Source organism: Schistosoma haematobium, chromosome 7, assembly GCF_000699445.3.
Source record: "Schistosoma haematobium chromosome 7, whole genome shotgun sequence".
NCBI lineage: Eukaryota > Metazoa > Platyhelminthes > Trematoda > Strigeidida > Schistosomatidae > Schistosoma > Schistosoma haematobium.
Genome location: NC_067202.1, coordinates 393,217 through 418,114, shown reverse-complemented (window position 1 = coordinate 418,114; position 24,898 = coordinate 393,217). Strand labels below are relative to the sequence as shown.

Sequence of the window (24,898 nt, the reverse complement as noted above, 5' to 3'; positions counted from 1 at the left end):
GCTGTCTAAGTCCTTTTTATTACTTAGATATCCGTACTAATTTTATTGTTCAGTAAATGATGCTTCCTATTCGCTTTATCGGGATTTTCCAACTCCTCCCAGTGGGTTTCCCATATACATCAACCTGCTTAAATCGTCAGACATCTAAATTTCGTAAACAATACCCATGGTGCGAGAAATCAGTGAGTAGGGCTTTCCTGGCAGTGGGTGTATACACGTGACTATCTCCACTCTCTACCGTACTAGGGCATTTTTAAGAGTTCCACAGCTTTAAGGATTGCAACACAGTGATAAGTATTTAAAGTTCTCCTGTTGTATAACATAGATAACATACTGCTTACTCACCTTTTATTTCCTTGTGTTTAGACATACTACCAGATAAATGTGATTTTCTCCAAAATTTATGGATACTATGGTATCAATATTGTGAAAAGTCTGGTATAATTTTTATGAACAATGAATTATTCAACTCTGAATTATTCATATATCAATGGACAAAATTTTGTATTCCACCAATTGAATTTACTAAAGCCGGACTGAAACGATTATCAGATTATTACACTTTCAATAAATCATTTCCATCTTATCCAATTACATATCAAGCTGCACTACTTAGCAATGGTTTATTACAATCTAATATTGATTTGATCAATTCTACATTGTCTATTTTATCTAATATAACAGATAATGATTCGATTATTCATTATTTAGATTCATATGTTTGTTGTTATTTCATATGTAATCACTATAAATATTACTTAAATTTAATAAATAATAGTAGTACATGTAATGATCCAATCATTTCTAGGAAATTCTTTTCTAAACTATTCACTTCATTGATTGATTTACTTCAATCGAATTATTCTAATCAAATGATTTATTATAAAATGGGATATAATTTTTGTTTATTATTACGTAATGAGAATATGTGGTTAGAAGCAATGAAAATTTATCGGATTATTCATCGAATTGACACCAATAAATTACCAATAGAATATCTTATGAAATTAATTCATGAATTAAAATGTATTGAAGAATAAAATTACTGTTATGTAATATCTTTCATTAAATATTTTCTACTGTATAGAAACTGTCTTTTCTTTCTTTCTTTTTGTTTTGTTTGTTTGGTTTTATTGTTCAATATTTTTTTCTTTGTGAATAAATTATTTTTTTTTGTCTTTCATTTCATGTTGTTGTTTTTATTTTGTTTTATATGAGATTATCTATCTTAAAAAGATTTTAATTAGAGTTCTTAAAATAATCTGGTGTTAGAAGGGGTTTTGTGGAGAGATCATGAACCGATTGATGTTAGACCATCATGGAAAACCTGGAAACACTGGATGGCCGTTTTGTCCTATTATGGAACTCCTCAGCAGTGCGCATCCAAGACCCCGACCATATACTCACTAGTGACCGGTTTCAAGAAGTATATCCTGAAGTTCTAGTGAGAAGCAGTGACCTGTGGAGTTCAACCGAGTCAGTTGTGAGATAGTAACCCACTGATGACAATGGTAGATGTGTCGCTCAATTTCGTGGATTAATCGATGTTTTACGTTAACACCGTTGGATGCCGGCTGGCTAAATGGCCTAGTGATTAAGTGCTCGCGCGCGAGACCAGTTGGTCCTTGGTTCGAATCCCACGAACGGGATCGCGGATGCGCACTGTCACTAAGGAGTCTCGCAACAGAACGAAACGGCCATCGAGGTTTTCCATGATGGTCTAGATTCAATTGACTCATAATGTAGTATTTTTGATGTTAATGTTGTATCCAATTAAATCTGGTTCAGTATGGGTTGTTCCTGTAAATGTAAAATATTGCTTTAGGTTTCGTTTTTATCATTATATGTTGAACACTTCGCTTATCTTCGAAATTTCATCAGAACTGATCGATTGGTGTCTGAGGATATATTGGTAGGAATTCTAAACATTCGCCTAACTTTCCTTAACTTGTGACGTCTGACAAAAAAGGACGATTATACTGCACAGCAAATCACTTTGTTCTTTATGTCTGTGAAGCAAGGCATTTAAGAACAGATAATGTTCGTAGTTTTCTAGTACTTGATTTGTGTGTTTCGTGCATTGCGTATAAATGAAATTACTGAATGAACATTGCTGGGGTAGCGAATCTTTGTCGATTGAGGTTGGGATATATTATTTGTATCTCCAACCACCCCCTACCCCAACGCGCTATGTTCGCTGGTGTAGGTTAGACAAACTCTACGGACGGTAAAGCCGAGACGTGACTGTTGATCTTAACCATCTTTAGTAAGTTCAGACTACCTATTTGGTGTCCGTGCGATTATCGAAATCAATCGTTTTAGACGTTGGATGACAAAGCATACATTAGGTTGCATTTATTCTTTGTCCTCTCCTGGATCTTAGTTCTCAAAAATATCTTATAATTTTTTCTTCTATGAATTCATCCATTCTCCAAGCCTTAACTTTTTAACTTAAATTCACTACTACTACTCTGGGATTTGTCCCAATAATTTCATCTCGCTGTGCTAACGTGGTACCTCGCATATATACTAGGTCCTACATTGCGTTTAAATGACAGAGTCCGTTATGGTTTATTTTTATAAATACCTGTGAGGGATATACCAATCTGTCTTTCCTTTCAAGTTTCAGGGAAATCAACACATGGATGAACTAAACATTTCGATTACAAAAACATAGTTTTTAACTAACATCCATTCTTCTTTTGGTTGATCTGGAAGTATACAACATTAAACTGTAAACCTAATTCTCGTGGTAGTTAACTTTCGTCGGCAAGGCGTGCCTACAATCTTCACGGAGCTAATGGGGATATACTAGTTCCAAGAAAATTGAGTAACATCTATCAGGTCACATATGATCCAGTTCATTTCTGAAAGGAATTGTTCACTACTAGTCAATTATTCCGATTTTAAATACGATACTAAGTGTCCCAGTTTTTATCTCTCAAATTTAATGAACATTAAAATCAAACTATGGACACTATCAGTTATCTCATGCAAGAGCATACATATATTTAACACATCATATGCTACTCTGCCAACATGTTATTCATGATTAAATTTTTTCGATAAATATTTATACTCTATATCCCAATGAATATTCAGCATTAAACCAAAGTTTGTGAGTAGTTAAATTAGGTGAAGATAACACAATACTTGGACGATTTGATTTCAAATTTATAACAATCCATTTTTACAACTTAACTATCCTATTTCTAACAAAATGTTCATATATATATGATTAAAAGATAAGAAAAAGTCTTAGTTAATCATTTTTGTATGAAGAAACTTAAACTGAATGTTTAACAGTTTGTTGATTAAATGAAGAGATTAATGTATTGAAAATATTAATAGAGTAATCCTGTATACACGTTTAAATCTGTTTGTTTGTATACATCTATACGTGTATACATTTAAAAGTCTATTTTAACTAGATGTTTATTAGTTTCTTTAAATTAGTTATGCTACTATGAGTTAAAATTATTCTTAACTAATCTATAGGTTTTTATTAGTTAAATAAGAATTTTCATTTTTCTAATCCATTCGACCTCCAATTATATGATAAGAGTAATTTACAAGAGGATTATTCAATGGATTCTTATTATTATTATTATTATTATTATGATCTTGTTTTATTAATCTACTTTTGTTAAAAGTAGTATGTAGATTGATGTATGGAAAAAGGAGAAAAAAGAAGTAATTAAACCGTTAAATTTTACTGATCTATTTAGTTTTCACTAATCTTTTACGGTATATAATCACTATTTGTATGTATAGACTGATATATACACAAAAATGTAAATTATTTTGTTATCGATAATGATTTACAATTATCTAATTTAATCTAAGTTGATCCCATCTTTCTTCATTTTGGTATGACTTCATTTTGTCGGGAAACATACTATACAATCTTTTTTCTAAATTGTTATGATTTACTTTAGTTGGTGTTATAATAAAGAAAGATTTATTCTTTGGAAAGGTTATTTTTATCACTAAGTTTGGGATCTGACATATAATTCCCATTTAAATATGTTTTTTTTTAAGAAAAAGAACACGAAATTTACTGAAGGAATCTCTTGTCAACGAATTCATGATTAAGCTGTACTGTAGTGAACAAGAACATAAGTGGGGCCAATCGAATGTATTTGAATACAGAATTACAGAATATCTTAGTCAAATCTGAGAATCGTACAGTTCATATTTCATTTGCAAAATGTCAATTAATCGTCTCAGACTTCATTGCTCCTTCACTTCCACACCAATCATTCACTGTTCTCGTTCTCTTTCCTTCGGTTTTCTTAACCTTCTACTGGCAGTATTTCACTTTCAAATGGTGATACATACCACTTATATCTGTCGACATCGGTAGCACACATCAAGTATTAGTTCCGTGCAAATAACTTGGAATTACTATCTCACAACAGACACGGTTGAACTCCACTGATCTCTACTTCACACCAGAACTTCAGGGAATAACTCTTGACATCAGTCACTAGAAAAGCCCCAAGATTAAATCATTTGTCTGAAAGAATGCAACTACTATATTATCATTAAAATTAATCACTTGTAACACAGAACAATTATAAATAAATACACAACAACAGTGTATTATTATTAATTGAATATTAAACTAATCATGACATGAAACACTTCAAAAATAAGTTCATAATTATTATAATGGTGTTTTATATTCTTTATGATATTTGAATAGATAAGCTAAACAATAAAAATCTAACATGTTTCATTTCTTTTAAATGAGGCTAATAATAGTAATGTTAATAGTAGTATACTTATCAGTAGTATAGGTATGTTAAAATGAATTTTAATAGAGATTTTCATAAAAAATATTTTTTGTATACATTCATACACTTCTGTTCTATTTTAATTTGAAATAGACGATTATTGTATTCTTTGTTTAAATAAAAATGAATAGATCACTAACAATGAAACTAAACAGATCAATAATGCAATCCAATCCTCACTGTAATAATTCATGTAACCAACCACACAAAACAAGACACCAAAAAAAGGAGAAAAGAATCACTATATTTTCACGAAAACCAACAATATGAATTCATTATTGATTGTGTTCAATTGTACTTGACAAGTGAATAGTACACATTCCCACATTATGTAAGTTTCATTTTTTTTCTGAGGTGAATTATATTTTAACAAAAATTAATAAAATAACCGTGTTTTTTTTCTTCTTTAAACAATATCATCTGATGAATTACCTAATCGTCCAAGATGTGATCGATGTGTTTGAGTTGATTTTAGCTTATTATGATTAATAGTTGACATGTGACTAATTGGTGTAATTGGTGAACAACTACTTAAAATAGAATCATTTATCACATGAATTGATTGATGATTATATTTAATAGAATCTTTATGAATAGAATTAATTACATCATCACCATCACCATCATGATCATCATCATCATGATTACTCTTTGATTGTTTTGTCCAAGAATATGGATTTATTGTATTAGGTATTGAACTATTTGAAATGATTGGAAATTGTTTTCTATGAATGGATGAATGATCTTTATGATTCTTTATAGAATTGATTGTTTTATTTATACAAAAATATGTTGGTTCCGATGTTATATTTTGGTCTAGAAATAAATTTTGATAACTTTTCCATAATTCTGCTGTTAATTCACTAGCTAATAAAATACCACAATTAGATGTAATTAAACGTATTACAAATAAACCATCTAAACCTAAATAATAATTCACAAATTCATTAATTTTATTATCGATTTTTAATTGATTATTAATTGGAATTAAATTTAATACTTTTAAATAATCAATAATAAATTTCATTCTTGATTTTGGTAAAAATATTCGATAAATCCATATCAGAAAACTAATTAAATTAATACAAGCAATTAATACATGCCAAAACCATAAAAAGATATAAATTTTCTCCAAGAACATATTCAATGGTAGAACACATTGAAGGGTATAACTGAAATGTAAATATATTAAGTATATGATTATAACTATAATACAATTTCATATTTAAATCATACAGTAATGTAGATAAAAAAGAAATTGGATGAATAATTTTCTTGTGAGTGTAATACTTACTTACTTACTTACGTCTGTTACTTCCAATGGAGCATAGGCTGCCGACCACCAGTATAATACTGTCTAACTATATATTTGTTATACATACATATATATATATATATATATATATATATATATATATATATATATATATATATACTGAACATTAGATTACATAAAGACAGAAAGTGAAATTACATCCATAGTTTGTAATCCTTCATGTAATTATCTACTATCGCTATAATCTATAATGCTAATGATTAAAATCAAGTGGAGTGGACACAATACCGTTTGCTGTGAATATGTGCAGTTTCTAAGTAGAGATGGGTGGTGGATAGTAGTAGAGTCCAGAACTCGCGTTTCATCCTATTTGAGACTCGTCAATTAGATGTACCTAAATTTCCGAGTTGGTGTTCTCCCTGGGATTTGAACTCAGTGCCTTTCGTTTCAAAAGCCATCAAGTTATCTACTCAGCTACTGAGTACTGATAGCCCGTATGCTTGTGCAATGGAGTGAATTTTAATTCATTTTACCATTGGTTGTTTCAATCTCCCCATTGATGTTTATGACTGCAATTTATCAGTCTTTTATTGGATAGTGTTTAAAGCGAACGGTACTGGGCTTGAGTCCCGGAGTGAACTTCAACTGCGTGATGCAGGTATATTAAGCTGACGAGTCACAAAGCAGCACGAAATGTGCGTCCTGGGTTCTAATCCAAGCCACCACCCATCTCTGCTTATAATGCTTTTGACTTTAGGCAATCCACACAGAATGCAAATATGCCAATAAGAGCTTGATCAATTTCCGCATTAAATATTAATGGGAAGATTCAAACAGCCGATACAAGAATGAATTTCGCCATCACGTTTCATTTCAGTTGGTCCGTTATAATTAACATAACCTGACATGATTGTGTAGTAACCCAAGTTCTCACACCACATCAGCACAACAACAAAACAACTTCATGTCATGAACCAACTTTTTAAAAAAATGCTGCCTGTTCCACAAAAAAACATGCATATTCAATGATCTGTCATTGTTTAACTTGAAAGTAGTTCTAAAAACTCATTATAATGTCAATAGATTATTGATAAAGTAACTATTGAAGTTAAGTCTTGGAAACAGAATGAAAAGTTTTCATCGTAAAACCTATTTTCTTATTTTTATTAATGAATAAAATAGTTAAGTTAATTAATTAAAAAGTGCAGTTATGCGAATAATAAACTATTTAGTGAATGACATTGAAAAACAATTAAGTCAATCAGTCAGTCAGTAACAACGTAGAACTTCGTATGTACATACAGCAGTTCGAGTTGCCATACCACATTAACACAGAGATGCAGTTTTCGATTCAAATCCCATAGTGGTAGAGGTAGTAACAATGAAAAATAGACATTAATTAGTTATGTAATGAAAAAGAGTTAATATATATTATAATCATTCTTTTCAATATAGAGACAGTCACAGAAATCATTTAAAAATCTCTGTCCAGATACTTTCATTTCAAATCCTATGCATCAAATGAATTAATTAATCAATTAAGACTTACACATGATTTTTGCCTAATTTCTTTGCTTCTAAGTCACAAAATGTAACTCGTGGAAAATGACCTGAATGATGCCATTCTTGACCTTTTATTAAATCGACTAATACTTGAGCACCATATAATGTATATTTTGTACCAATGAAATGTTGCATTAAATAAATTTGTCCAATAACATTTGATAGATAGCTAAATTTCACAAACATATAAAGTGTAACAAGAAAATTTCCATGTTTTTTACCACACCATAAAAATCGACATCTGAAAGTTGTAAAAGGTGACAATTTCCCATCCTTTTTACCAAGACCTATTCATTTAAAAAAAAGGAGAATAAAACAGTTTGAGAATGTATGGTTCGTGATACTGTTTGTGTTTTGTTAAAAAGTTTCCACGTAATAGTTCCACTAAAACACTTGAGAATATCGAAATCATTGAAAGAAAATTACTTGAAGGAAAAAAAAATTAGATCTAACAAGACGTTTTCCTCTGACTTAACAATTCACCATTTAAACAGTTGAGATCATGAGCCAATTGAAGCTAGACCACCATGGAAAACCTGGACATCCGTTTCGTTCTATTGTGGGACTCCTCAGTGGCAGTGCGCATCCACGATCCCGCTCGTGGGATTCGAACCCAGGACCTATCAGTCTCGCGCGCGAACACTTAACCACTAGGCCATTGAGCCGGCATCCAACGGTGTTAATGTAGAACTTCAACTAATCCACGAAATTGAGCGACACATTCACCACTGTCATCAGTGAGTTACTATCTCACAACTGACTCGGTTGAACTTTACAGGTCACTGCTTCTTACTAGAACTCCAGGATATATATCTTGAAGCCAGTCACCATTTCTAAACATAAACCATGAATATCAAATTTTGCATCTCGAAATGATCTTGATTAAACAATCGTTGAAAACTAGAAAACACTAGACGACTGTTCTTTCGTGGTACAGGACTACCGAGAAGTATGCATCCGTGACCTCATCTTTAAACCAAATGTCTTATATATCCGACTTCAGTTATTTCGCAATATTTCTTGTGGCAATTTATGTTGTATACTTCATATGGTAGGACAATCTCCACCACACCCTAAAATAACAAATAAATATATGTTATACGAATATTCGTCAAGATTGGAAAGAACGAATAGTTTGACCGAAATTGGACTATGATTTGTTTAACACAGTACAGTTTTGATTGTTGAAGAGCTATATATTTCTTTCATGGTTTTGATCATTACCCTGAAGAAGTCCATACAAGTTAGTTGGACGAAACGTTGGAACTATCTAAATTTCAATCGTTGAGATTATTTCAAATATAATTTTACTGACTTAAACAACCGGTACTCAATATCATCTCTGTCTGTAAAATATTTTTCTTTTAATTTATCATAAAATTAGTAGGATGACATACATGAACTGTAGTGAACGAGAAAATGAGCGGGGATTATCGTATGTATTTAAACACAACATTACGGAATCTCTCAGTAAATTCTTCATTTTCAAAATGGTCATCCATTGTTTCAAACTTGATTATTCCTTCGTTTTCACATTAATCATTCTCTGTTCTTGTTCTCTTCTTAACCTTCTGCCGCTAGACATTTCACTTTTGATTGATGATATATATACATACTACTTATATCTACTGATATCAGTAGCACAGAATAATTGATTAAATTATTCATTCTTATGAATGATAAATATTTCCAAATTTTTCTTACCGTGCCGTCAAATTGAAAATCAGTTTTTTTCTCTTTATCAATTTCATTTGTCTAGTCAGGTAGTTTTTTTTTAATTAAATGAAAAAAACTTTTTTTCGAAACAAAAAACAAACAAACTTTTATATCCTTGAGTTTTAATAAAACTATGCAGGCTACTAATAAATGCGATAGAAATCAACATAGAAACTAAATGATGAATGAGTAAAACAAAACAAAAAAAATTATAATCAATTTCTTTAAATAATCCATAGAAATAGAAAAACAAAACACATGGCATACATGTTTTTTTCTAAAGAAAAGTGACCAATAGTTTCTATACTGTGTGATTGTAATCCTTTTTTTTATTTTCAGCCCCCTCCCCTTTTTTTAATGATGGATGATTAAAACTGACATAAGTGAAATCATCTTTTTATTAGAGCCATATAACAGAAATAGAAAATAAACATTGGTAAATATGATATTTCATTGGTTGAAATCATGAGTCACTTGAAGCTAGACCACCATGGAAAACCCGGAAGCACTGGACGGCTGTTTTTTCTTAGTATGAAACTCCTCAGCAGTGCACGTCTACGATCCCCTCCAGCGAGATTCGAACCCAGGACCTATCAGTCTGGCGCGTGAACGCTTAACCATTTCATATTATTTGATTCATGAGTTTGTAGTATCTGGTTGCATGATAAGTCGATAATTGATATTGTAGCTTCCCAACAGATCAGTTTATTTATTTGCCTTGAGCCATATTTTAACCTTGTCAATTATTCGCTTATGAACTTTGACTTTTTATATGAAAGTATCAGTTTATTAGTTACCCTATTCAGTATATATCCTTAGCTTATTTTTGTCTGACTTTAAATATTGAGTCAAGGTTTATCAAGTGGGATTGAGACACTTGCCATTTCCGCTTCACTTTCCCGCTTGTCATTATTGTCTGAATGAGAAAACGAGTGTCTGAAATAAATTCATTCAACTTAATACGTACTAGGTTTCTTAGTATCACCATCGCATAAACAGGTTTAGCCAAGGTGTAATATATTGAGTTAAATGAAAGATTTATATTCATAGATTATTCATATGTTCGTTCAAATCGGAGTCGAATCAACGGGCAACTAAAAGTTCATGTCTCAGCGATTGAATTTGAAGTAAATCCAACTTTTCACTCGACAGTCTGGTTCAATCTTTCTTAGAATAATACAATCAAACATTGAAATTATCGAATATAGATAGGCACATCGTTCTGCGATGAACTGTATACTAAACCGATCATCCAATCATACTAACAATGTTGGAAGTAAGAAATTTCTGTTATGTATACGATACATCTGATTTGCAAAGAAACGTATGTTTAAATAACTATTGTATCCATGTGTAAGTGGATTTGAGGTGAAAGGATAGTATTATTCACTATTTATCACCTCTGATCAGTGAATGTTTCGATGAAAATAGACAAATTATTATAGATGATATGAGTCAAACACATCACAACATACATTAAATGAAGATAAATAAACGAAATATAAATGTTTATATTTATTATGTTGATCAGATTGATTGTGAATTATATATTCAGATAAACCAACGGATTAGAACAGTTTAATGTAATCGTTGTTGTCCAGATAATAAGTTATAGATTAAATCGAATAAGAAGTTCAGGTTTACTTATTGATTATTAGTTGTCATGGGACAGCTAATTGTATTCCATCTCTCCTTTTTATACTATTTGGATTTGCCCATATATGTGGCGTTTATGCTGTTAGTTTCTCAATGTAAGGACTAAAACGTCTTTGTGGGATCATTATGCCACTGAAATCGATTGCATAACCCGACTCTTTTGAGTGTGATCGCTGACTTGTTTCTGAGTTTTTCATATCATCTGAGAAGTCAAGAATATGCTACAAGTAAAGTTCGTGTTCCTCCACCCTCACATCCAGTTGTCGTGATATCTCACCTACATACACAGCATTACAACCACTACATTCGATCCTATATACACGATTTCGCTATTCCTCCTTTCATATTGAGTCCTTAGTTCTTACACGTTTGGATCTTAGAGTACAATTTTTTTGAAAGAATACTCTTATATTTTGAAGATTTAGGATCCTTCTGATCCCTTCTCTAGTTCTTTTGCGATATGGGATCACTGCCGTATTAACCCATTCTCTCTGTTTATCTTTTCCCTTATTTTTTGATCTGTCTTATTCTTTTTGTAAAATCCCTAGGGTAATCATTCAACATCAGAGAGGACATAACTAAATTCATTTCAGTTACTACATTATTTGGTTCAGTGACGAGTTTTTTAACTCTGGTTACCAAATTTTTGGCGACTGTCACTTTAGTGAGATTGGCATGTGCTGACTTGTAATCTAGATTTTTCCCAGAATGTGTTTGTCCTCGGAATATATTGGTTATTAAGTAATCATTGCGTTTCCTATCAAGCAAACAGTTCATAAGAGTTAATTTTTGGTCAGTTAATTCTATCTATTTTGGTGAATTTGCTGTTGTTAGATATACGATTGACGTTTTTAAAAAGTCCGTCTCATCCATCTCAACCAGATTTTTCGTGGTAAGGGACACTTTCAGACTGCACTTATTTCAAATTAATGCATAAGTAAGCAATTGTTGTAGAAACCACTGATCCCATAGACCCACTTTTTGTTTATCTGCACGAGTCTCATCAAAAACTGGAAAATGTTTAATGTAAGCATAGATCTAGAGCTTTATTAATGTCCGAAACACCTAGTGAGCATCGTTGTTTTAGTTCAATGTCAGAATCCAAGAGGTCATACACAACATATGAAACCTTTCTAATTGAAACGATAGTAAACAAATAGCAAATATCAAAACTCGCAGTTAATTTATTTTCTTCCACGTGGATAGTAGTGGTGATGTCTTTGAATTCAGTAGAATTTTTTTAATTACAAATTTTATTTCGCTTTCATATAGTTTAAGAATCTTTGCTACGTGTTTAGAAAGATTGTATGTTGGTGAATGTATATAATCAACCACAGGTCTTAGTGGGACATTTATTTTATGGATTTCTGGTAACCCATAGAATCTAAAAGGGTTACGGCTTTTTAGATATAGAGAGAACCATAAAGATGGCTCTAGTTCAGGTTTTCAAGTCTGTAGCATTTTGGTCGTAATTTACAGTTTTTTATAACTGCAGACTTATGTTATATATTCCTTTTGATAGATTTGGATTTCACAAGTTGATGATTTAGTGTAAACAAACTGATTATACTTCACATAATAGTAATCAGAAACGGAATGCTCAGTTCTTCCTATCTAGAACGCATAATTTAGATGCACCAGAGAATGAATGTTAATGTTACCACTAATACTGTTATCTAGGTATACTCTGTTTCATACACTACCTATGAAAATTGTTATTTTGCCATTTTCCTAATGAAGTCCGTTATGTACCACCGTGAAATTCTAACATGCACAGGCTATTAGTTGAAATGTGGCTTAATCTTCTGAAGTGAAGATATTGATATTTATGAATACGTTGTCTTCCATGTTCTCGATTCAGTAAGTAAATAAAAGCTTCCCACTCACTCTTGGTTTCCTCACGCAAATAACTGGATGAGACGCGCATTAAGAAATGTATATATCAAGGGCATATTCAAACGATCTTAGAACTAAACATTGAAATATAGGAGGCTTACTTCATGAAAAGTTTGTGTGTATGTGGAGATGAACGTTATACTATTCGTCTAAAAAGTATCTATATCTATAAGTTATTATTTAACATACTTTTGCTTATTTCTAAAAACTTTAAACTACACTTGAAGTAGGCGATAGACTGTTAGTGAACTTTGAGTGAAAGCCCAAGCAAATCTTACACCTTCAGGAGCTTAAACAAGTTTAGTTCAATGATGCAGTTGGGATTTATACATTTTAGGTATCAAGGTAGCTATAACTCTCAGTTAAATCAACTCATTAAGGTATTATGGATCCGTGTGTTTTCGTCAGTAGTACTTAAATGTTAATATTTGTTCTCGTAAACCTAACAAAACACTCTCTTAATAGAAAAATTACCTTGCACATCTAAGCTCTCTGAGGGTATCCAACTATTATCTTAACTAAAATCCTCAATGTGTGAACGTTGAAATCTTCCCGTAGTTACCGTCAAGGGCCTTAATGGATCAGCTTCAGTGGGTAGAGCATTAAACATTCAAAACAAAAAGTATAGCTCCTAGTCTTTTTGTGAACATCTAAACTGTGATATAGGTATATCCACTTTACAAGTCCTAAAGTGGACTGAAACTACGTCCTTAATTCCACTAATAGTCACTATTTTTAGTTCACAGGTTTTCTGACCATCCTCAACATTATGATTTATTTAATAGTTGAATTCATCAGTTGATTAAAACTAGGCCATTATGTAAAATCTGGAAGCATTGAACGGCTGTTTCGTCCTAGTATAGGACTCCTCAACAGTGCTCATCCGCGACCGCAGGACTCGAATCATCAATAATCCTTCACAGATTTAACAAATGCTTTATTAAACTTATAATCACTGTAAATTAATTTAGACTTTTTAGGTTATATCTCTAAATAGCTGATTATATTATTAACCGGATGTATATAGATACACTTTTCTTTCTAATGTATACACATCTATATTATCTTACTACCAAGGTAGAAAAAATGACTACTCAAGTTGATTAACTGAATTGTAAATGGTATGCTACTTTGTAAAAAAGCTGTTTGAGTTATTTAAACTTATCGATTAAAAATCACTCTAAAAATTTACACAAATAAGAATGAAACTAAGAAATGGTGAAGCAAAGATGGATAATGGCTGGCAGTGGAATTCAGGACGCGCGTTTCGTCCTATTTGGGACTCTTCAGCTGGATGTGCCTGCATCTAAGAGTCGATTTTTACCCTTAGATTCGAACGCAGTATCGTTCGCTTCAAACGCCATAGCGTTATCCATTTAGCTACTGATTCCTGATAGTCACCTGCTGGTTCAATGGTGTGAAGTTCAAATTCAGTTGGTTTCTTTTTACTTGTATCTTCCCACTCTTATTTGGGACTGACCAACTGCAATCACTACCATTATTTAACAAATAAGTTAGATATTAACACCACTGGGTTTCGGTTTAGTGGTCTAGAGGTTAAGCGCTAGCGCGCGAGACTTATAGGTCTTGGGTTGAAGTATCGCGAGGCGGGATCGTAGATGCGCACTGCTGAGGAGTCCCATACTAGGCCGTCCAGTGCTTTCAGGTTTTCCATGTTGGTCTAGCTTCAATTGACTCATGAATTCAACTATTAAATAAACAACACTTACTTTTGGTAGTCTGGCTTAAGTTTCCATTTTCAGTTAAAACTTTAGAAGTTGATATCTTTCTACTCTCTTGAAAACTGCTGATATTTTCTGAAGATTTAATATTTTGTGCTTCTAATTGTGACCTTTGATGATCGTGAATTGAATTGGCTGAAGTGTTCTTGATTTTTGGTGGAGGTGGTGGAGCTGGTTTTCGTCCACGTCCTAGAAGATACAAAACAATTTTCTTTTGATTTTGACCAAGTCACTGATATTGTGAACAACGTTTTCTGAACCAAATATGGGCATATTTACAAATACAATTCTTGATAAAGTTCCTCCATACTTACAACGGAAATCATCATATTGATTACTACACGATCCTCTAATTCATGTTAGCGAATAGATGCGTTATTATTTAGGTTAGTGAACAAATATAAATAGTTAAGTCTTGACCATATTATTCCATAATAATAATAATAGTAATAATAGTAATGTTGATAACAATCACCATTATTATAATTTTTACCTGTATGGTATTGTGGGATCAGATTACATATTTTCATTGAGTTATATTTCTGTAAAGGTTTGAAGGCTCTCTACACTACAAATGAATAACAACTGCGAAGGATTATCCAGGACAGAATTCGAAGGAGAATGTTGGTTAGAGGTCTATGCTCCCCCGCAAGGAGTAACAGGCGCAAATAAGTAAAGTTCTTTAACATTTTCCATCATATTTCAAAGATTTAGTGAATAAAGCTAACAATATTTTAATTCATATATATTGCTTGCTTGAATCTGCCAGATATCTTGGAGGGAACATCAACTCTGGGAAGCACGTACATCCAGCTGATGGATTTCAAATAGAACGAAACGCACTTCCTGGATTCTACTGTTAGTCGCTAATCTTTTTTTTAATTGGTGATAGTTACATCGAAATTTCGATAAATGAATTGTGTTTAGGAATGAAATTATCCTATTCAAAACTCGTCGGCTGAATGTACTTGTATCTCAATGTTAATGGGTATATTTCACGTTCAACCCAATACCTTTCACTCCTACTGAGCAACTGATTTCACACTCAAATTAACTTGCTAATCAGGTACGATGTATGAATAATTACGAACTGTTTGATTATATTCCTTTGAAAAGGCTTGGAATAGACTATCGTGGGAAACACTGGATTTATCTTAACTTTAGTCTCTAAAAATTTTATAAATATAATTTCCTACTTGGTGTTTTACATTCATTCAGCATACAAGTACTATGAAATCATCCGTTCAGATCTAAACAAAGGTTTATATAAACTACTAGTATGTGTTTAAATTATCTCGATGTTGATATTCAGGAATCGAGTTTGGTCAGTCTATGTTGGAATATGTGGATCCTGCAGGTTCTTGTTTATTCAATGAAAATATGAATTGAGCGAAGAAATATTTCTTTTCAAGGCTTTATACATTTAAATTCAAAAAAGACCAAGCAAATAATTTGTAACTCAGTGGACAATATATAGTTAAATTCAATGGTTTGCTCTCTGAGCTGGATGATTTGGTCGACCTTGAGTTCTAATGAGAATCATTGACCAGTGGAGTTCAAACGTGTCTGTTGTTAGATAGTAACTCACCGAGGACTGTGGTTGATGTGTCACTCAGTTTCGTTGATTAGTTGAAGTTAGACATTAACACCATTGGATGCCTGTTCAGTGGTCTAGAAGTTAAGCAATCGCGCGTGACACTGAAAGGTCCTGGGTTCGAATCTCGCGAGGCGTGATCGTATAAAAAACAAACAAGTTTGGGTGCGCACTGCTGAGGAGTCCCACAATAGGACGAAACGGAAGTCAAGTGCTTCCAGGTTATGTATGGTGGTCTAGCTTCACTTGTCTCATGATCTACTAAGATTTCTATAATATCCACAAAACACCTGATACTTATAAGTAGCAACAAAAATCGAGTAATAAAAGAAAACAACATATCAGGAAATAAAATAACCTCTATAATTCAACAATACATCATCATTTAACAGTTATAAATACTCTTGAAGACCTTTGAAATAAAATATGTTGATGGTCTACTGACCTTTACGTAAATTTTCTAAAGATGAATTAGAACTCATAGAATGTTCTGTACTTTCATTATAAATAATATGTTCATTTGGTAATTTTACTGTACTAATCGCTTTACCATTTAATGGTTTTGAAATTACACGACAAGAATTTTCTGCTTCAATCACATCTTTTGAACAAACATGATTTGATGAATACAATCGACCAGTATTCATATTTCTTAATGTTTTACCTTCATTATCTAATGTACATGTATTGAATAATTGGTCTTCTCCAATTATAGTCTCATTTTCCAATCGGTTGCAAAGTCCGAAATTTTTGTATTGATTAGTATATCTAACAAAACGAAGATATTATTTAGAGAGATACGTTAGTTGAAACTATATTTGACATGACACAAAGCTTCTTTCATGGAAAACCTATTCAAATATTAATCTAATTTGACGAGACTAATTTTCGGACGAACCTATCAGATTCAGGTTAATAGGTCCTTGGTTTTGGCGCGAAATTTACTCATCTATTAGGGCCAAATAGCGTCTTGGCATTTTAGCTTATGTCAGTTCGTAATGAAAAGCCTTAAATCTAATTCCTAACCCTTACCAATAACTGTAAATCATAATCTTTATTCTTCAGACTGCTTTATAACCTTGATTTAGCCCTAGTAAGTAGGTATACACTCTCAAGGTCACTTTGGCGTTGCTAAAAGGTCGTCTATAAAGTATAGTTTCATAGCAAAACTTCTTTACAAGTTATGGAATTAAATTTTCTTGTTAATAGTTATATCAGAATATTCAACAGTTAAGAGACACGAGTACATTATCATTTACAAAATGGCTTTATTATTGAAAAACCATGAACAAATTACTTATCTTTGGGTTTACAGATTATCAACTAAGTGGTATGATACATCACTTTTTTTATCATTGCCAATTTCATTTTTGCTGAACAATCGTTCATTTAAACCACTGAAAATACTGGATTTATGTGAACTGACCTAAAATCCTAAAGAATATCACTTTATCATTATATTTGGTACTTGGCTATAATTAGAATCCACATTAAACGTTTCATTTCATCTGGGGCTTATCAGCTGCATGTGCCAACATCTCACCGGAATTCAGAACTTCTACTTAAAATGGTGAACACATTATCTAGTTAACTGCTGAACTCAAGTAGTAAATAACCTGTTTAACACAATTGATTGATCACTGGGTGGTGATCAATGTCATGCCTGTCTAGTCCTTATTAGTGCAGATCGAATGCTATCGATCATGTTGCAATGTGGCCACCAGTCTAGGTGACTCGACACTGCGGGCACTATGTATTGAGATTAGATGGTGGTTGGAGGTAGTCAACAGGAAACTCTGGACCCGGGTTTCGTGCTACTTGGCACTCGTCAGCAAGGTGTACCTGTAATCTTGAGGGAACTGGTGCTCCCTGGCGGATTCGATCTCGTGTCACCCAGCTTCACAGTCAGAGACGTTACCACTGAGCTATCCGAGCCGTGACTAACCTCCTGTAGGACTGAGATGTAATCACAATTGATTGATCACTGGGTGGTGATCAATCTCATGACCTGTTTAACAGGTCAGGAAGTTTTTGAATTATCCCTTCCTAACGATATAGACCAGTTAGTTGTGATGATAAAGACTTTTACATGATATCATGTAATAATAAGATTTCAAGAGACTGTGAAGAAAAATTAAGTGGAAACTGTGTTTTGAAGGATTAATTCTATGCCGTATTGATAAAGTGAAACACTTAAATGACCGTCATTGAAATCAATGATGGCCTAATCAAATTACCTTTTGTAATTTCATATTAAAAATGTATATTCAACTAGTGTAGAATAACAGTTTAATCTGAAGAAAGGCATCTTAAAACAATATTTTAGCGAAACATTTACTGAAGTAATAAAGGACAGTTTTACCTTGTGTCCAAGCAATGTTATTTATTGTGATTCAATATACATCTAATATGATTTCCATTTAATCTTCATATTCCTTACTTGTAACAAAACTTACTTATACAATCTCTGTCGTTGTATACAACTTTTCATATAGTATGACAGAATACGAACAGTTTTAGCCGTTGCTTCTGGTAACATTTCATTTGCTTCAGCCGCCATTTGTAAGACACGATGCAAATTAAAACCAGAATGTGCCATGCCTAAACGCCACAATAAACATGGTAAATAGAATAGTAGTGCTTGAGCAGCCATTACAATTGGTGCCCATTGATAATAAACTAGAAGTGATTCACGTCTATCTGGAACTGGTGGTAATCGATTTTCAACTGGTGCAAAATATGTATTTGCTACCCAACAATAATTTTCGGCGTATTCTTCCCATCCTCTTGTAAATTCTTGAGGTATCCAACACTGAATAGGTTTACCTTTAAAGAAAATGTTTCATTCAAATAATAAACTATGGTTTTACGGAAGATCCAAGTTAGTTTTGCATTTTTCCTAAAAGGAATTTATGATATTTATTCTCATCAAAGAATTGTAAAAGCATAAATAGCAAAAATGGTTTTTTACTCGTAGTTAGCAAAAATTGGTTAACTGACTTTTTTTTTAAAATTAGTATTTGTCACATATTGATCTCAATTAGGCTACCACTGTGGTGCGTGCTACTTATATTGATATAAGTAGTACATGACGCGAGTCAGGAATGTAATGTCTGGCAGTACAATATCGGGAAGATCAAGAAAGGAAGAACGGGAATAGAAAGCAATTAGTATGGAAATGCAAGAACAACGAAGTTCGAGACAATTATTGAACATTTTGCAAATTAAGTATTATAGTATGGTTTTTCTATTTCACCAAGTAACTGTAATTTTGTGCTAAGTATAATCCGATTGTCCTCACCCATGTTCTGTTCTGTTCACTACACCATTACAAACCAGGGAGCACTTAACAACCAATTCATCTTAGTACATATCTTGTCAGCAATCAGTCGTGAAAGTTCAAGTATGTCGGGATAGAAACTTCATTGGATGATTGTCACTCCTCATCGCAAGTTGATTAAAGTACAGATCGTACTACTGGATAATGACCCAGTAGTCCTATTGATAAGTGTTCCCTGAGAGACTAGAAGTCCCAGTGTTCGATCTCTAGCAGGGTAGTGAGTATGCACAGCTGGACAGTCCCATAATACAATGAAATAGTTTTCAATCCTATTTACAACTTAGATCAATCTGTTACAAATACAACTTAAGTAGTTCGGTTGAGTTAGTTTACTTCATAGTAAATAATGATAACAAGCGATAAAACGAGACCAGTTATTTAATAATACAAAAACAGAAACGGAAAACCTGAAATTTTAGAAAAAGTCATCTTTTAAGAGCTAATTTATTTTTATAAGTCAGTATTGCAGTCAACATCAAAATGAACTAACTAAACAACATTGAAACAAAAACTCATACAAAATCATGTTACACTTCTCAATAGAAGGTTCTATATTTAAATCTAAGATATTACAATGATAAAATAGAATCTGTTAAAAGTTACAAACATTTAAGTTACATTTTCATGGTTCTTATTAACGAATAGAAACGTATAATTTCAGATGCTCTAAAAGATAAAAAATAAAAGATGAATACGGATGATGTCACTTAATTATTCTCTCATCATCCTTATCTTAAGAGTTTATCTACTACTTAAGTGTATTAAAGTAGAAATTTAGGTGAATCATAAATTTTCTGTTTTTTTTTTTTAATAGATGAATTAACCTTTCTTTGGTATATTAATTCCTTAAGCATTATGATTCTTGTACATCCAATTAGTACACCCCCCCCACAAATACATCTTTGTATATAACGCTACAACTGTAAACCTGTTTTCATTTTATTTATCTGATGTGATAAAGTGTAAATATCATCTTAATAGATTAAACAATCTATCATTGTTAATACAGACTATTTCAAGATGTTATTTATTGTCAACAGGGATTCATGAATAAATGGACAGTTCACTTCCATTAAAACAATCATCTAACCTTAGTAACAAAATAAGGTTAACCAACAACAAAAAATATTTGTTTTCTGTAATTCAATGTTTTCAGTAAAATTATCCTTTAAATTAATCTGTGTATTTATTTCAAATGAATAATAATTGTTGCGTCAGTTAGTAACTAATTTCAACTTAAGAAGAGAGATTGTTACTGATAGAATCTCTCATATCTATGAAATTGATTTCACTTATAATATTGAATTCGTGCTGTACTGCCAGCTGACTGATGATGTATAGTTGAATATTTTACTGTTCTAAATGGTAATGCATACACTTTTTAACTTGAAGGCCATGCATTCAATAGTAAGCATGATTAAAAAGTCTCAAAGATAGACGAAACTTAAGTCAATTTCCCTCTGAATCCTAATAGATTTCCCATCTATGTTATTTGATCACTAAAGCTTTCTTCAAATTTATCACCAACTAGTTTCGGTGAACACATTGAACATGTATTGAAGGTGAACCGTGGAATAAACTATCCCATTTTTAGATTTATCCTGTGTTATGTATTTACAACGATTTTATTATAAATAAAAAAAAACAAGTGATCTCTGACGTCATTACTGATCGTAATGAATGTTGAAAACCTAATTATGAAATCAGAATGAGAATATTTTACACGACTGTAGTATCTCCTGACATAATGTCCTCCTTGAATTTAAACAGATGGGTCGTAAAAGCAAACATGGATAGTGACTAGCAATGGAATCCAAGACGTGCGTTTCGTTTTATTTTAGACTCGTCAGCTGGACGTACCGCAATTGATGTTCACTCCAGAACTCAGTAGCTAAGTGGATAATGCGGTGACGTTTGAAGCGAACGGCATTGAGTTCGAGTCCTGGAGTGATCATCAACTCAGAGATACAGGTACATCAAGTTGACGAGTCCCAAATAGTATGAAATGCGCGTCCTGTATTCCAATGCTAGCCACCATCCATCTTCACCTATAACGATTGTGACTTAAGGCAATATCGAGGCAGTCCGCACAGGATGCACATATGCCATCAATCGCAGTCCCAAACATCAATAGGAAGATTCAAGTAAACAATACCAAGTAAATTTTGATGAGTTGTATATTTGAATATCAACTTTAATAGTGAATTGTTTTTCAACTACCTTTAATGTTATCCAGAATTATATGTAATTCTACAAGTTTTAAATTACCTATACAGTGGATTAAATAGAATTTTATTTTTTTACATTTTATGGTCAAAGTAACTAAGCTTTATTTGTAACAAACCATCTGGAAACAATATATCTATACAGTATCATTATCAGAAAGAGGTTTTGTGGATATTACGGTAAATCTAATAGTTGATTTCATGAGTCAATTGAACTAGACTACCATGGAAAACCTGGAAGCACTGGACAGCCGTTTCGTCTTAGTATGGAACTCAACAGTTTAATGTTCAAATATGATACAAACACTTTGATTCTATATTTCTTGTTTTATGAAAAAGACAAGTTTTAGAACTGAGGAAACGGTAGAACAACATCCCTTTATGTCTGCTTCCAATTCCTCATGCAGGGTGTTCTTTGGCCTTCCTTTTTTCCACTCCCCTTCAGGATTCCAAGTTACGGCTTGCCTCGTGATGCAGTTTGATGATTTCTGTAATGTATATCCTATCCATTTCTAACGTCCTTTCCTGATTTCCTCTTCATCTGGAAGACGGTTTGTTCTCTCCCATAGTAGGCTGTTGATGATGGCATCTGACCAACGGATATTGAGTATCGTGCGTAGACAACTATTTATAAGTACTTATACCTTCTTGATGATGGTTTTAGTAGTTGTCTACGTTTCAGCTCCATGCAGTAGAACTGTCTTGATGTTTGCATTGAAGATTCTGACTTTGGTATTGTTGATAGTTATTTTGAGTTCCATATGTTCTTTAACTGTAGAAATGCTGTCCTTACTTTGTCAATCCTTGTCTTCCTATCTACATCAGATCCTCCATGTTCATCGATGACGCTGTCTAGATACATGAAAGTTTCCAACTCTTCCAGAATTTCTCCATCAATTGTGACTGTGTAGGTATTGTCCACGTTGTATTTGAGGATGTTGCTTTTTCATTTGTGTATGTTAAGGCCCACTGATGCTGAGGCTGCTGCTAAACTAGTTATCTTCATCTAGATTTGTTCGTGTGTATGGGATATAAGGATTCGGTCATCTGCGAAGTCCAAATCTAATTGATGGTGAGAATAACTATTAATGATAATTATGTAAAACTGTGAAGAAAATATAGATCTCGATATCATCTTGAATAAATTTGATAGTCTTCATCAAATGATTGAATCCATATTTAGAAGCATAGGCCAATTCAGTATTTCGTTTTCTTGATAACCTATTGACAAAACGCTCAGAGAGTTCGTTACAAAGGTCTATATACAGAAAACCAAGTAGGAATGGTCCGTATACGAATTTCGAAATATGTTTTCCATCAAGCAGAAAGAAAAACTTTATCCACTCTTTACTCTCAGGGGCTAAGAGAATGTGCTTCAACGACACAACAAATGACTAACTACATCAACTTCTACAAATACTTCTGAGAAATGGCTATTTACCCAGGTTCGTCATTAGAAACTTGACACTTAGACTACAAGCCGGAAGATTCATAGCAGTTCAAAAAAATCTTTTACATTAAAATTGAGTTTCAAGGATACATCGCTCAGAAATTCGTGGAAGGCTAAATTTCAAAATATCTGAGGAAACATTTTCTCACAGTGTAGCTTTCAATTGTCACCTTCAGACGGTTCATTATCTATGAATACATTAGGAATAAACTTGAGCTTTTGGCCACGTCGATCTAAATGAATAAATTTACTTGCACTTTTGAAACAGTGTACATTGGGCGCCAAAATGAAATAATTTCCAAACGCATCTCAAAACACTATCCCTCGTTGCTATTAAAAGCAAAATGAAAAACAGTCAATAGATAAGTACAGGAACACATCATCAACTCTGGTCAGATCGTCTCACCACAATCATCTTTCAAAATTATCTATGCAGTCAATCATGCGGCATCAAAGGGATCTGGAATCAAAGACATGAACCATAGTGGCTTTGGTGTTCATATCTTTTCTTGTAAAGAATATTTCCTTTATTGAACTACCTTTATTTTTCTTTCAATTATCTAACTGGCTATTTTCATCACTACTTCATAATCTTTGTACTGTAACAGTAAGTAAAGATGTTTTTCTTTACAACTTACCAACATATTGACGTACACCAATAAGACCGATAAATAAAAATAATAAAACACTTGTATATTGATAATTCAATCGATCGGCAAAATCATCATCAAATTGTAAACGTCTAGATCCAATGCGTCCAAGTTTAGATAAATTCCAAATAAATGCAGCATCCATCTATGAAATATTCTTTTTGATTGTAATTTTTGCAAAATGTAATTCAATACAAGTCAGTGTAGTTGATTTAAATAATAATCGTATTGTTCAAATTGTATATCATCTAAATTAACAAAGAAAAAGGAGTAAGTATCCCAAAATTGATTTGATCGATATAATTTAGTTAAAAGCAATAAACAGATACACATATATGCCATTGGATTTCGGGTTTATTGATTTGAAAAATTGGCGCTATCCGTGAGGCTAGAAGGTTCTGGGTTCCATTTTCAGAGAGAGGTTTTGTGTGTGTGTGTATTGCTGTTGAGGAGTTTCATATTAGAGCTAAATAGCCATCCAATGTCTTCTAGTTTTCAACGAGTACCTAACTACAATGTAAACTGTGAAATTCAATCATCGGCACTACGTCTTATAATAAGATATGATATTATGTGGAGCGTCTTCTTAAATGCGATTCTCTGACTGTAGAATTAATTAATTTTAAGCTAATTATCACTAACGTTTTGCTTACTGGATACACTGAAACCGTAAATGAGCTCTTTCAGGAAATCTCACACAATTATTTTCTTTGCCGAGTTTTTCCTCTACAATTCCTTTCCGTCATCAATGTTTGTTAACTTATATTTGGATATAATTCAACGTTACATTTTCAAAACAAACACGGTTGTAAGCAGCTCAAGAGTAACTGGGAAATAAAATGAATCCATATTATTCTACCTTGGTTGTTATGACAGATTTCGTAGAATTATGTTCTCTTTGGTAGGCTAAACATTTATACCGATGAATTAGGATCTCTTTTCAAAATCATGTTATGAATTACAATGCTTATGTCAAACAGTCCAGGTTTTA

The 24,898-nt window shown here is 32.5% G+C and overlaps 2 protein-coding genes across 2 annotated transcripts in view; one reads left to right on the top strand and one right to left on the bottom strand.

Moving 5' to 3' along the window:
* The window catches only part of MS3_00011162 (uncharacterized protein), a gene marked incomplete at its 5' end in the record, with an annotated part of 30,980 nt that extends 29,793 nt beyond the window's left edge, over positions 1–1,187 (top strand). The window contains one exon of the mRNA XM_051219573.1: positions 367–1,187. Coding sequence (XP_051064175.1) covers positions 367–1,040 — 674 coding nt within the window. The 3' untranslated portion in view covers positions 1,041–1,187. The remainder of the gene's footprint in view (positions 1–366) is intronic.
* Positions 1,188–4,584: 3,397 nt separating this feature from the next.
* MS3_00009392 (uncharacterized protein) lies at positions 4,585–24,052 on the bottom strand (the record flags this gene model as incomplete). Its single annotated transcript, XM_035733899.2, has 6 exons — positions 4,585–5,971; positions 7,625–7,925; positions 14,637–14,837; positions 16,688–17,010; positions 18,699–19,068; positions 23,896–24,052. 6 exons carry the CDS (start codon positions 24,050–24,052, stop codon positions 5,206–5,208), a joined length of 2,118 nt encoding a protein of 705 aa, XP_035590291.1. The 3' UTR covers positions 4,585–5,205.
* Between the last annotated feature and the right edge of the window lie 846 nt (positions 24,053–24,898).